At 34.4% G+C, this 14,279-nt stretch overlaps 1 protein-coding gene across 1 annotated transcript in view; it reads left to right on the forward strand.

The window, feature by feature from the left end:
• The first annotated feature begins 3,068 nt into the window (after window positions 1-3,068).
• KCNK2 (potassium two pore domain channel subfamily K member 2) overlaps window positions 3,069-14,279 on the forward strand; it is a 167,156-nt gene continuing 155,945 nt past the window's right edge. Inside the window, exon 1 of the mRNA XM_081025275.1 lies at window positions 3,069-3,258. Within this exon, the coding sequence (XP_080881401.1) occupies window positions 3,225-3,258 (34 nt within the window). The 5' untranslated portion in view covers window positions 3,069-3,224. The remainder of the gene's footprint in view (window positions 3,259-14,279) is intronic.

The raw sequence follows: 14,279 nt of genomic DNA on the forward strand, positions 1-14,279 counted from the left end.
GATCTTGGGCTGGCATACAGAAAGTATTTCCCAACAAACCATTGCGTTCACTGTTACTTTGAGGTCTCTATGCAGAAATGTGAGTGGAAATAAGTGCATTGGGGACCTCAGAAGGTTTGGCAGTGCATTTTAGATGCTTATCTGAGCCACACAAGTTAGGAATCTGGGATGGAAATCTCCTAAGAATAACCATTCTCACGAAATTTCCAATCCCTCTTGTTTTTGGCAGAATTTAAAATTCTGTGGAAATGGCTCATGTCGCAAGACTTCTGTGTGGTGTTGGCCAGCACCAGGAAGAAGACGGGCCCAGGAAAGAAAAACCAAACCAATGTGGCTGCATGTTTTCACGCCTTTCAAAAGATTTGGGTTTGGCTAAAACTAAGAAAGAGCACTTGGGTGTTTATTTTGTGCCAGCTCCTTCAAATACCATTCACCTGACTCATGAATCTTTAAACACTAGGAGGAAACAAACGAGTGAATAAAATTTCAATATTCCTGATGTTCAAACATGCTTTGAACAAGACTCCTTCTTGCTGGGAGAAAGAGCATGATACAGAATGCCATTGGAGAAAGATGTACTCACACAATTTTTGCCTGAGGTTGGAGTGGCGATACGATTTATTAGTCAGTTAATTCATTACGTGCCAGGAATATAGGAAATACAAGACTTAGTTTCTACTTTTAGATAGTTACATGGTTGAGTAATATGGATAGAACTGGCCAAATTATCTTGCCCTTTCCAAAATTTTAACTAGAATTTTAAAATCCGTTAATGCATATTACTTGTGTTTCTGAGAATAATTTTGCCATTTCATTCATCTCACTCTTGCATAGGCTGATTCCACTGCTTGGGATATCCTACCACCTATTGTTTACTGGGAGAATTCCAATTTTTTATCCCCAATCCAGCTCAGATATCAACTTTAATCTTGTCAAACATAATTAACTTCCCTTCATCTTTGCTCCTTCTTTACTTTGTACATATTTATATTATTGCATTCAACGTACATGATTGTGTTTTTAGCACGGTGCCTGGGGCATAGCATAGTAGGTGTTCGATAAATGGAAATGGATTGCACACCACACCACTATAAAATCTTGCTTTTCTGAAACACAGGAGCACTCAATCAACATTAGCCTCCCCCTTATCTCTCAACCCCACTCTAATGAACCATTTTTCATTCCCAACATGACTTTCCTCTCAGCAGCTTCCACACACCTCCATTTCCCTGTTCACCGTGTCAGTCTTTTCAAATGCAAATATAAAAGGTCGGCAAACACTCATGGGTTCATTCTTTTTTATCAACTGCTCTAATTCTATGGTGCGGATTTTAAGGGATCTTATCTTCTGGACTCTGGCATCATTCATAGCACTGAATTACTTGACATCAAATAATATGGGAATATTCGGATTGGAAATACAGAAACTCTTTCCCAAGAAGTTAGAACAGGGTAGGGATATTCTGGTTTAGTTTATCTTTTAAGTTGTCAGTGGCTGGGTACTTCATCAGGTGACAGCATGAGGTGGTACTCGTGAAGCAAAGGTCAGGGACTCACATCTCTGTCTGGTCCAATTAGTTGTTGTTTTTTCTTTTTTTTCCCCGTGTTCCCCTTCCATTTCCCTCGATCTCAGCCAAGTCTCCTATGAAGCAGCGTAATTGTACAAAGGGATGTCCAGAGAATAGAGCACAGGGAGGGTTCAATGAAAACCCACTTTCATTCCTTGGAAGACAACTGACAGTTTATGTGCTATCGCTGTGTCGGTGTACCTGTGGGTTTCTGCCTGGGAGAGTCATTTTAGTATATGCACAAATATAAATGTCTGTCTATCTAGTCTCTCTCTCTTTCTCTCATATGATTTGAAAAGCGTGCATTGTTTTAGTCAGATGGAAGGATTATGTTACTTGAATACTGGTATTTAATGTACATTATCACATTTACTATCATATCAAAACCAGATGCTTAAAATTTGGGCTAGAAATTCTATAACACGGATTATATTACCTCGGGGTCACCCTACCACCTAATGCTCACTGCTCAGCTGTATTTTGTTATGGCTTTAATAGAGCAATAATGTATTTCCATAAGTCTTAGTCTGGTATTAGATGACATGTGGGTTAATTTTGGTGAGTTGAGCAGACCGGTAGGGGGTTATACAAACCAGAGCAATTTGCTTTCCCAACAATAAGAAAATATGCAAAGAATTGTTGCTAATAGTCAGGGCCCCTCTCTCCCTCTCACCCTCTCTCCTTACCTCCTCTCTTCTCTCTCTCACTCTCTTTCATCTTTGTCTCTGTTATTTAAAATTTGTTGTCATTTTCCCATCTCTAAATAACCCTCAAACTTCATCCAGAAACAGAAGCTTTTTCTAATTGCTAACTCTCTTATCTCAGCAAAACCTAGTTGAAACCTGCCTCTGTTTGCCTTTCTTACACTGCTTCTGTACTTATAAAATTAAAACAAGCAAGCTCAGAAAACTGATAGCGTTCTCGATTTAAGAAGTTATAATCAATGCAATTTAGATAAGCTTAAAAAAAATAATAAAAGCCTATATGGAACGGAGCCAACGATTCATCTGTTTGCATTAATAGGTTCCAGCACTGGTACCACAGGCACGGAAAGCCTGTTCGCCACTGCACTTAGCAAGCACATGAGCTTAAAAATAAACTTTGACAATGTAGATCTCTTTGTCCTTTCAGGAATGGAAAACATTATGTACTTCAAAGCCCGGATACTAAGCCCGATTTTAAAATATAGTTGGGATATTGTTACTGTGGCAATTGGGGGGAATCTTCAGGCTGCACAGAGTACATGGATGCTTTATGTGCAATCGTACTTGACCCACAAGCTAGTGAGAATAAACGACGCGGGCAATTTTGAGCTACTCACTCATAGGGAAGAAACTTCTGTCTTTTAAGTTCTCTGGAACAACTGGGATTATAGTTCCTCATTTCAGTCAGGGAATTTCTTCCTGAACCAAACTGCAAAAACAGAGTATTTGGGTAGCCTATTTCACTAGCACACAGCCCCGTTTGTTCATTTTTGAGTGTTTTGGGACAGGAAATCGATCTACAGGGTAACATTCAAACTAAAAAGGAAACAGTATGGGACGATGGCTTGTTAGTACAAGTGACTCTGTTTTGGAAATTACAGACAAGAAACCTTGGAGGAAGAACGGCATTAAAGATCAAAAGCATGGTGACTCCTGATGACAACATCCCCAAATGATGAACCCACGAGCTAAAAGGAACTTCTACTGTAAGTATCTTAGCCATAATGAAGTATGTGATTTGTTCCAAATTTACAGAGTATGCAGAGTAGATTTCCAAGCAAGTACTTGATATAGGGAGTCTTGGTTATAGATAAGTCTGTAATAAAACTCATTGGGCAAGGTTCCAAGAGAGGGTTAGTTACTGGAATTTTTTCCATGACCTTACAACCCTGAAATAAATTGCATGTAAATGTGGGCATACATTATACAACAGGCATGTTATATCAGGTTTTAATTGTGGGATGTGTTACTTCTGGAAATGGAAAATTGATCTACATAAGTGTCTATAAATTCCATTACATTTGGATTTTGGTCATTTAAAGTATTTTACTTTGGTTTTGTGTTATGGTTAATCCTGTAATCACTTTTTTTCATTACACATAAATTTTTAATTTACTTAAAGAGAATCTTAGCTATTTCCTCACTGAACCTTGTTTGTATAGTAGGGAAGAGATGGCTTAGAATCTTGGAAATGGGGAAGAAAAGGTATGATAGTTTAAACTCAAACTTGGAAGCTGAGACCTTTTTTATTTTTTCATTTCCATATTTATTTGGTATATAGCTTCGTTTGAAAATTGTTAGGATGTCTCTATATAAGATTTCTCGGACCATGGAAATATTGTTGTGGTCTTGGAATGTGAATCAAGCTTGTTAACAGCATAACCCTATGTGATTATTAAGTATAGCGAAGTCTATCTGTAATGCCTGGCATGGAATACACACTTAATAGATAGTTTTTGAATGTTGAATACATGCTGGTGTTGGGTAATAGGACAAATATCCTGACTGTACAGTAATCATTTCATATCAGGATTTTACTTTGTGAACTCACCCATGAATATGATTGAATTCTGTTTAAGAAAGAACTGCATAATAATGGGGTTACATTGTATTGCTGTTTTCAATAAGAAATTAAAAAAAAATCAAATTCTAATTAGTCTCTATTCTTGGTTGTTTTTCTTTTGAACTACAAAAGAGTTTATTCAACTTATTGAAGAGATATCATAAAGTTTTTGGAGAAATTCAGCATATAAAATATTGGCTTATTTCCAATTAGCATGTAATTTCCAGGGGCTAGTTTGTGGCATTGGATTTGGGATTAGCAACTTTGGAGCCCCCTCTACTGAGGGTTGATGGGTAAGCTGAGACACTGGCCAAGCTCTCAAATGGGGGAGCTCATTGTTTTAGGTAAAAATAAACTAAGAAGCAAGTGTATGAAGAAACTTTGGAATCAAACCAAGCATTTCTGGAGTGACAGGAGAGAAGCAGAAAATATGGAGAAAGACGTTAAGCGGGAGAGAGCTGGAGAGGTAAAGTAAATTCATTAGAGATCCCATCTCCATCTCCTACAGCCTTGGATAACACTGTTCTACTACTCTAATTTCTTTTATTTTTTAGATCACTTGCTATAGATACTTGTTAAACTGAACACATGTACTTCTGATACTACAAGTAGGAAACAAGAATGCTGTACACGTGTTTTATTGAATCTTATTAGAAGGCTGGTGGGATCTTTTGGGTAGGAACTGACAGAAGCTGCAACAATTATCAAGAAAAAATACTTTTGGATAATTGTATGTAACATTTGGATATGTTTAAATGATCTCATTAAGAGTTCAGTTCAGTTTCTTATTTACTGGTGTATTTTATGGGGAATTTAAGGTATTCTACAGGAATCACTTGCAAGTTCTTTTCAGAATTAAAAGGTTGCGTGATATTGTCTGCGTGAACAGTTTTTCAGGCTAAAATCATCTGGATTTATTATATATGTAGAATTCTGGGACCTTCATGAAGAAATGATGCAACATTAGAGAAGTCCTAAGGCTTTCTCTTAAGAAAAGAAAAGACACTTGATTATAATATGAAAACCAAGTAAGTAATAGATGATATGTAGCATGATTAAGATTATGAGGGTTATCTTCAAAAGGAAAATGTAGGTTTAGATGCTCCCAGCCCAACAGGATCAGGATGCAGTTACTAATGACAAATGATAACATCAATTTTTATGACACATTATCAATTTGTTTTAGTTAGTTGTTTGGCATCAGAAATCTGTCCAGAACTGTCCAAAGATTTGCTGTAACAAGAGGAATGAGCTTCCTTCCACTAGTAAATGAGGAGGTTCATCATGGAGGGAAAAGCAAGTATTTTGAGTAAGATAAATGTGTGTTGGAATTCTAGATCTCCCACTGATAAACTGTATGACCTTGAGCAAATTACTTAAACTCTAAATGTCTGGTTCCCCATATGTAATATAAAACAGGGCTAATAATTCTTCCCTCTTAGAATTATTGTAAAGATAAAATGAGACTTACAGTAAGTGTGCGACAAGATGACTGAACTGCATTACCTCCTAACTTTGTGGTTCTAGTAATTCTAGCTGTTTGAAATAACCTCAATTCCTCGATTATGTTAAATGCTATCCAAAGATACAACTCAGTAGACGAATCTATTTTTCACCTAGTGAGATCCTAATATAGGAAAATTGTAAAGCAAAGCTACTACAAGAGCAGTAAAAGAATGAGTACGGTAATCAAAATGTGTGAATTGGAACTAATGAAGTTTTTTTTTTAAGATGTTTTAGATGTGTTAGGTGATGATGTCAATTTGATTCTACAGTCCTTAATGATTAAGACAGTGGAAACACTGGATTGGCTATCACTAATTAATTTCCCCTTTCGTCCTGTGTTTAATCATTTTAGGAAACCCACTGTAATCAGCCAAGTCATTCACAGCAGAAATGGCTTTTGGTGAATTTAAGGACTGAAAATGTTCATCTTCAAAATATTTCCTATGACATCTTTCTATGGTGCCTGCAAAAGCCAGTTTTATGTGGGTGGTGTATTTTGATGATTTAATTTATTGTGTCCATTTGTTACAAGTACAAAGCACTTCGCAGAACCATCATTCTTATACTACTGCTTCAACTGGCTAAAGCATTGTTTACACATCACAGACAGGAAATAATCTAGCTGCTGGATTTACTGTATGGAAAGTTACCATGTATTTGGGAGAGTATCAGCAGTGGCTATTAAAGAAAATATTATCTTGCGTGTATATGTTGCCATTTTCTTTTCAAAACATTTCATATACATTATTTAATTTTTGCTCCTGCTTTAAGTAGAGAGGAATGATACACTTACTTCGTTTGCTGCATTATATGAATAACAAACCCAGAGATTAAGCAGAATTTTCTAAGGGGTAAGTTGAATATGAAGTAATGAGACTTTGCTTATAATTTGTCTAGTGGTTTTATGACCATTTCTGATTTTTATCCAGAAAAATGATTCATCTGCTTCCCTCATGCTTTAATAGGAGACTTAAACTCTTACTTTGTATTTATTGTGCTATCCACAGATGCCCAACCAATCAGGCACAAAAAAAGACGTAGTACAATTAGGTTCAACCTCTTACTTTATATTTATTGTGCCATCCACAGAGGCCCAACCAATCAAGCACAAAAAAAGACATAGTGCAATTAGGTTCAACCTCAGTCAGATGTGCAGAAAAACCCGGGTATCTGGAATTCTCTGTCTTCTCTACTGTCAGTATATCCCAGACACTTCAAGAAAGTAAAGGTGTTCATAGTTACTTATTTAAATTTTTGTTCTACAAAGGAGTCAAGGCCACAGTTGCCCGCTTGGCAACCTTCCTTGGCTGAAACGACATGGAACTGAACAATTGTATTTTATATTATTTTATTTACATATTTTATGTCGGGGGTGCCAAAAAAATGTATACAAGTGGACACTTTGGTCAGTGTTGCTCAAGCAGTAGTTCACCATAATCAAAAGCGTCTGGGTGCTGATGGTAACCACTTTGAGCAACTCTTGTAATTGCAGAAGTCAAACATGACTTGTATTCATCTTTTGTTACCAGTATATATTGAGTATTACAATTTGAATACAGTTTTCCTTTCTTAAATTGTGTATACATTTTTGGCATCTTTTGAATATATACATGATATATTATGTGTTTATATTATGTTATGCTATATTGTAAATATTATATTATACTATCTTATATGATATTAGTATGACAAATTAACAAAGTGACAACATCAGGTAAAACTCTGCTCCATAGCTTTTTAAAGGCTGGTAAACTAGGTCTTATCAGCATACATTTTGAGACTCAGGACATGTTTATATATGTTGACTTCATTCTAGTAATTAGAAGTGTCTCTTCATATGACTGAAGATTTTAGCCATTGGGAACCACAATTTACAGGTGTCAGAGAAAAACAGGAAACTATATAGCAACAGCGTCCAACTATCTCACACAAGTTATACACTAGCTGATTCTGAAATAAAATACGTTGATTTTTTCGTATCAGTAGCTTTATCTGTGCAATATATTTTTAGTTCAGTTTCTAATTCTCTTTTCATTTAAAAGCTTAAGATTACCACGTGTTCTGTACAATATTCTTGTTTGGTGGCACTTCATAAAAATGTAGGCTTAAAGAGGATATCATGGAATAGAGAGCTTAGATGCATTTTGATTTGAATAGATTAATATTTAGAGCATTGCTCAGGCTGTATTAGCCTTGTTATTCCTTCCTCTTGTGAGAGAAACAGCCTCTAAGGTTAGACTAAGTGCAGCCAAGCTAACAGAGGTGTGATTACAGGTCATTAAATGGTAGGATGCCAAAGTGTTTTGTTTCCATTATACTGTTTTTGTTCTTTGGAAACCAGAAGTAAGAGTCAAGGTGAACTGAACAGTCACATGGAAAAGCAACCAGTAACTATTCACATCTTGAGATTTTAGAGTTCTGAGTAATGTGATCCTCAAAAAGTTTTTTTCTTTCATGTTTTTAAGATTTCTTGTATTTTTGAAAAAGCTATACAATTCCCACTCCTTCAGGGTGAGATAGTCTGCTCACAGGACACAGATTTTTGTTTTGTATATATATTTTAAATTATATATACATATTATATATATAATATATATATTATATATTTATATATATTACTTCATATATACAGAAGGTGCCAAAAAATGTAAACACATTTTAAGAAAGGAAAAAACTATTATAATTGTAATACTCAATATATACGAATAACAAAAGATGAATACAAGTCACGTTTGACTTCTGCAATTACCAAGAGGTGCTCAAAGTGGTTACCATCAGGATCCAGACACTTCTGATTATGGCGAACTACTGCTTGAGCAACGTTGACCAAAGTGTCCACTTACATACATTTTTTTGGCACCCCTGGTATATATATGAAGTAAAATTCACTAATTTTTGTGCACTTAGTTCTGTGAGTTTTGACAATGTGTAGAATCGTGCAAGCATCACTGCAATCAACATACAGAGCAGCTCCTTCAGCCCCCAAATAATCACTCGTGTTTCCCCTTTGCAGTCAAAACCTCTCCCATTCCTAACCCCTAGGATCTCTTGTCTATTTTCTGTCTCTATAGTTTTGTCTTTTCCAAAATATCGTATAAGTAAAATCATACAGTTTGCAACATTTTAAATCTGGTTTCTTTCACGTAGCAGAATGCATTTGTGATCCATCCAAGTCTATCAGTAGTTTGTTTCTTTGTTGTTGCTGGGCAGTATTTTATTGTACCAGAGTTTGTTGATTTAGTCACCAAAGAAGAACAGTCAGTCTGTTCTTCCAGTTTGGGGTAGTTATGAACAATGCTGCTCTAAACATAACATACTCTAAACACAGATTTTTTTGTGTGGATGTAAGTTTTCATTTTTCCAGGGTAAATGGTACCTACCAGTGGGATTGCAGATCATATGATAAATATGCATTTAACTTTATAAGAAACTGCCATACTATTTTCCAGTGTGATTTTACCATTTTGTATTCCTGCCAGCAATGTATGAGAGCTCTAGTTACTCTGCTTCCTTGTCAACCCTTGGTATTGTCAGTTTTTTTAAAAAAAATTTATTAGCCATTCTAATAAATGTGTAAGGACATCTCATTGTGATTTTAAATGGTATCTTTTCATCTGTGAATCTGCAATCTGAATATATTATTTGGTGAAATATCTGTTCAAATCATTGTCCATTTTTTAAAAAACTGGATATTTGTTTTCTAATTGGTTTTGAAAGTTCTTTCTAAATTATGGGTATGAAGTCTTCGTTGGATTTGTGATTTGAAGGTATTTCACTGTGATTTGCTTTTCATTTTCCTAACAATCTTTTATAGAGAAATACGTTTTAGTTATTATGAGGTACAATTGATCTATTTTTTTCTCATATGGATCAAGTTCTTAGTGTTGTATCTAAAAATTATTTTCTTAACACAAACTCATGAGCATTTTCTCTGGTGATCTTTTTTCCCAGAATATTTATAATTTTATGTTTTGCATTTAGGTCCATGATTTACTTTGAAATGTTTTTCACAAAGTATGAGGTGTGTGTTGAAGTATATATTTTTTGCATATGAATGCCCAATTATTTCAGCACCATTTGTAGAAAAGACTGTCTTTTATCCATAGAATTGCCTTTGTACTTGTATTAAAAATCTGTTGACTATATTTTTAAGGTCTGTTTCTGAATTCTCTATTTTATCTCATTAATCTAGTTGTGTATACTTTCACAAATACTCTATTGTCTTGGTTAGTATAGCTCTACAGTAAGTCACGAAATCAGGTAGTGTGAATCTTCTAAATTAGTTCTTTCTCAAAGTTGTTTGTTACATTCTCTGCCTTTTCATATAAATTTTTGAATCAACTTGACAGTATCTACAAAAATCCTGCTGGGATTTTTATTGACATAGATGTTAAATCTATAGAGCAATTTGAGGAGAGGTGACAGCTTAATGATACTTGAGCCATTCAATCCACTTACTTAACTGTTTTTTGATGTTTTTCAACATCAAAGTAGTTTTCATCATACAGACTGCCCATTTTTTGGTTAGATTCATACCTAAGTATTTCATTTTTTTGGAGCCATTGTCAATGATATGTTTTAAAAATTTCTGTCTCCAATTTTCATTGCTAATTTATAGATATATGTCAGATTGCTTCATATGTTGTCATGTATCTTGCAAATATTTTTGTAAATTATTTAGATTTTCTATGTAAATCATGTAGTCTATAAATAGATACAGTTTTATGTCTTTTTTTTAAACATATGCACCTTTTATATTTACTTTTACTTGCCTTATTGTACTTGTTAGGGCTTTTAGTAATATGTTGAATACGAGTGTTGAGAGCAATTATGTTCGATGTTTCTGATTTTAGAAGACAAGGTTTAAATTTCAACATTAAATATTATGTTAGCTATAGAGGTTTTTTTTTTTGATAGATATACTTTATCAGGTTTAGGGAATTTCCACCGATGGGTGAATTTTAATGTTTTCAAATTCTTTTACTCCATCTACTGATACAATAATGTGGTTCTTCTCCTATTGTATATTAATAAAGTGGATCATATTTATTGAATTCTGAATGTTGAACCAGCCTTGTATTTCAAAGATTAATCCCACTTGACTGTGAGGTATTCTTTTTTTTCTCTTTTTCAGATATGTACATGAGAGGTATTGGCTGTAATTTCCTTTTCTTGTACTGCCTTTCTATTGCTTTGGTGTCAGAATAATGCTGGCCTCATAAAATGTCAAAAATTCTCCTTTCTGACTCTCAGAATGTACAGATGTTAACCACGTGTTATTTTAACAGAGAGAAATTAGTAAGGCAGCTTTGCCATAATGTTGTTTCATCTAGAGGGTGGTAACGTCGAGAATGTATAATAAATAAAAGCACGTGGAACACATAATTCATAAAATTCAGTGAGTTAGTCTCAGAAAATTATTTAATGTGATTATGTATGATGTAAGTTACAAAATCATATCTAGCCAGGATCACCTTTCATTCCCATCTTTCTGTCATGAGTTTATGTTTGTACAAGGAATCCATCTGGTGATTTTCTCATAAACTGATGAGAGTATGTTTAGTGTTTCCATGTCCACCCTGAACAGAATAATAGGTTTTTCACACACAGATGAATTTTCCAGAGTTGATGGAAACCCAGATTTGTCTCCCTGAGCTCTTAATGGTATACTATTGTAGGTTGTTTGGATAATATTGTGATGCCAAATATAAGAGTATCAGTTAAGGAAGAGACTTCTAAACTCTGAAATTAGAGCAAGTTAGACTAGTATGGTAGATGTCAATCCTTTTACTTCAGGCACAATGTGAGAAGTCAGTATAGCATAAGATAGTGATTATGAAAATGAATTCTGTATTTAGATTATCTGGTTTGAACTTGACAGCTGGATGACCTTGGGTAAGTTACTAAACCTCACTGGTCATTTTAAACATAACTACTTTAAAGTTCCTTTCCAATTTCCCTCTTATCTCTGGTTTCCCAGGTGTGAAGTCTCTGTTTTGTTGGGGTCTAAATCTCTGTATATTGGACTCGCTAATGTTTCATTCTCAAATTATTCACTTTGCCAGGATTAATTTCCTGCAGAAGTCCTTTGAGTGAACTGAGCTGTGAATGCCTCTCTGAGGAGTGATTGTTGGTGACTTCAGATTGTGTCTTACAGAATTCATTGGTTTCGAACCACTTTCCCTATCAGCTTTTCAGCTTGAGATTTCTGAGCCATATAAAATTCAGGCTTATACACAAACCATACAGTTTCTGGTCTCTGTGGCAGGTAATTCTGCATCCATTTATGAGAAGGTATGGGTAGTTTATTTCTGGAGGAGCCCATGGTTAGTTGATGGGAATTTTCTCCTCTCTCTTAAACATTCCATTGATGGGTTTGTGCTCATAAGATCATTTTGCCCTTGGATCTTTGATTCTTTTTCAGCATCGTGGGTTCTCTTTTAATTTATAGCACTTGGAGAGTTTTACCTTTGTTGGTTTGGAGGTGAATAAAATGAAACAAAGATATTTAATGCTCTTTGGGATGAACAGAAATTAGGTGATAGCCAAGGGGCAAAGGTGGGAAAGATAAAGAAGCAAAGAGAAATAAGAACTTTGAGCTGAAGCCAGAATACTGAGCAAATATAAAAGCAAGGACTGCCCTTGAGGCAAGTGCTGATCCCAGTGCTGGGATCATCAGACTGGTCTCTATCTCAATGGGAAACTTTTCCATTAATTGGAAGCTTTGGAAGGGAGTTAAAGTGGTTTCAGATCAGTAGTCTCCCTGATCTCTCTGGAGAAAAGCATTCCTAGTTTAGGTCCCAGATCAAGTGTAACCAAATGTGAGTGTGTAATCAAAATATAGCAAATACCCAAGGAAATAAGCCACAAGACTGAGAGTCAATAGAAACAATAAACAACAAATTAAACATTAAAGAACTTAAGGCATTGGAATTATATAATGCAGGGCATAAAATTCTGCATGAAATGCTTTAAAATGTAAAATAAAATAAAATCAGTGAAGGTTAAAAGTCTATAAAAATGAACAGGTAAATTTGAGAAAGAACCAAAACATATTTTAGCAATGAAAAATATAAGAATTAAAACATAAAAGTCAATTAGCAGGCTAAGCACTACAGAGATAATTAATGAGTTTGAAGATAAGCCTAGAGAAACTATTCAGAGCATGGGACATAGGCAGACAAAGATATAAAAAATACAAAATAGTTAGATATGGAGGACATAATAAAAACACATAACAAGCGTCCAATTGGAGTTTCATTTTGAGAGAATGAAGGAAAGGCACTATCCAAATAAATAACAGAGCTGAGAATTTTTCAGAATAATGAATGTCATGCAACCACAATCTATAACACATCAAGCAGGTTAATAAAAGGAAACCACACCTACGAATATTATAGTAAAACTGTAAAATATCAAAGGCAAATAGAAGACCTTAAAAGCAGCCAGAGGAAAAAGACAGATTACCTACAAAGGAATGATAATTAGATTGATGGGTAATTTCTGTGTAAATAAACTTGAGAACTTCAGTGAAATGGATATCACATTTCTAAAACTACACAAAGCACAAAATCTAAATATTAAAACTGCCATCAAAGAATAGAAACTATTCAACTTTCATTCTGTAGCTAGATGCCACCAAAACCTGAAGATAAACTATTCCAATAAAATTAAAAATCTTCCACTTAATAATCCAATGAAATGAGATCACGTGGATACCATAACCAACCACACACATTAAAAGCAAAAGCAAAAACCCTACAGAATAATCTTACTTTCAAATACAGACTTAAGAATCCTAAATGAACCAACAAAGAGAATATAGCAAAGAAGGAGAGTAAGTAGATTATTCCAAGAGTGCAAGGATTGTTCAATATTAGGAAAGCTATTTCATATCATTTCCCATATCAACATATCAAAAGAAAAAAAAATAATATAGTTTTATCAATAAGTTGAAAAGGCATTTGATCACAATTACATCCCTTGGTAATTTATAAAACATAAACTTTAATTAAGAGATGGATACTTCCTGAGTATTTAAAAATGCATCTTGAAACAAATGCCAACATCACACCTAAGGGGGAGCACCAGAAGCATTATCATGAATTTAAGAACAAGACAAAGGTGTCACAGTCATCACTATAATTTGTCATTGATCTGCATGTACTAGTGCCTTCAGTATTAGTCTGGTTGTACTAGACAATGTAACTAGCCAAAGAAAGAAAGTAAAGACATCAAAATAGGAAGCAAGAAGTAAAAAATTATTCTTATTTGAGTATGATAGTCCTAGGTACAGAAAAACTTCCAAAGAATAAATAACACATTAAAAACCCCGCCAAAGTAACTGGATACAAAATTAATATACAATTTTTGGTGGCCTTCAAATTATATTATGTAATCCTAATTACAAGGTATAATGGAAGAAAAATCCCCCTTTTTAATAGAAACAAAAGGGATAATCCCCCTTTTTAATAGAAACAAATCCCCCTTTTAAAAAAACCCCCCTTTTTAATAGAAACAAAAGGGATAAAAATCTTTAGAAAAAATGTGTAACAATATAGGTATGTGTAAAATCCACATAATGAAATACGTACACAATAACCAAGGGACATAAAAGAATAATTGAACAAATGGAAAAGCAAATCATTTTCTTGAATG

This window comes from Rhinolophus hipposideros (assembly GCF_964194185.1).
Source record: "Rhinolophus hipposideros genome assembly, chromosome: 19".
NCBI classification, from domain to species: Eukaryota; Metazoa; Chordata; class Mammalia; order Chiroptera; family Rhinolophidae; genus Rhinolophus; species Rhinolophus hipposideros.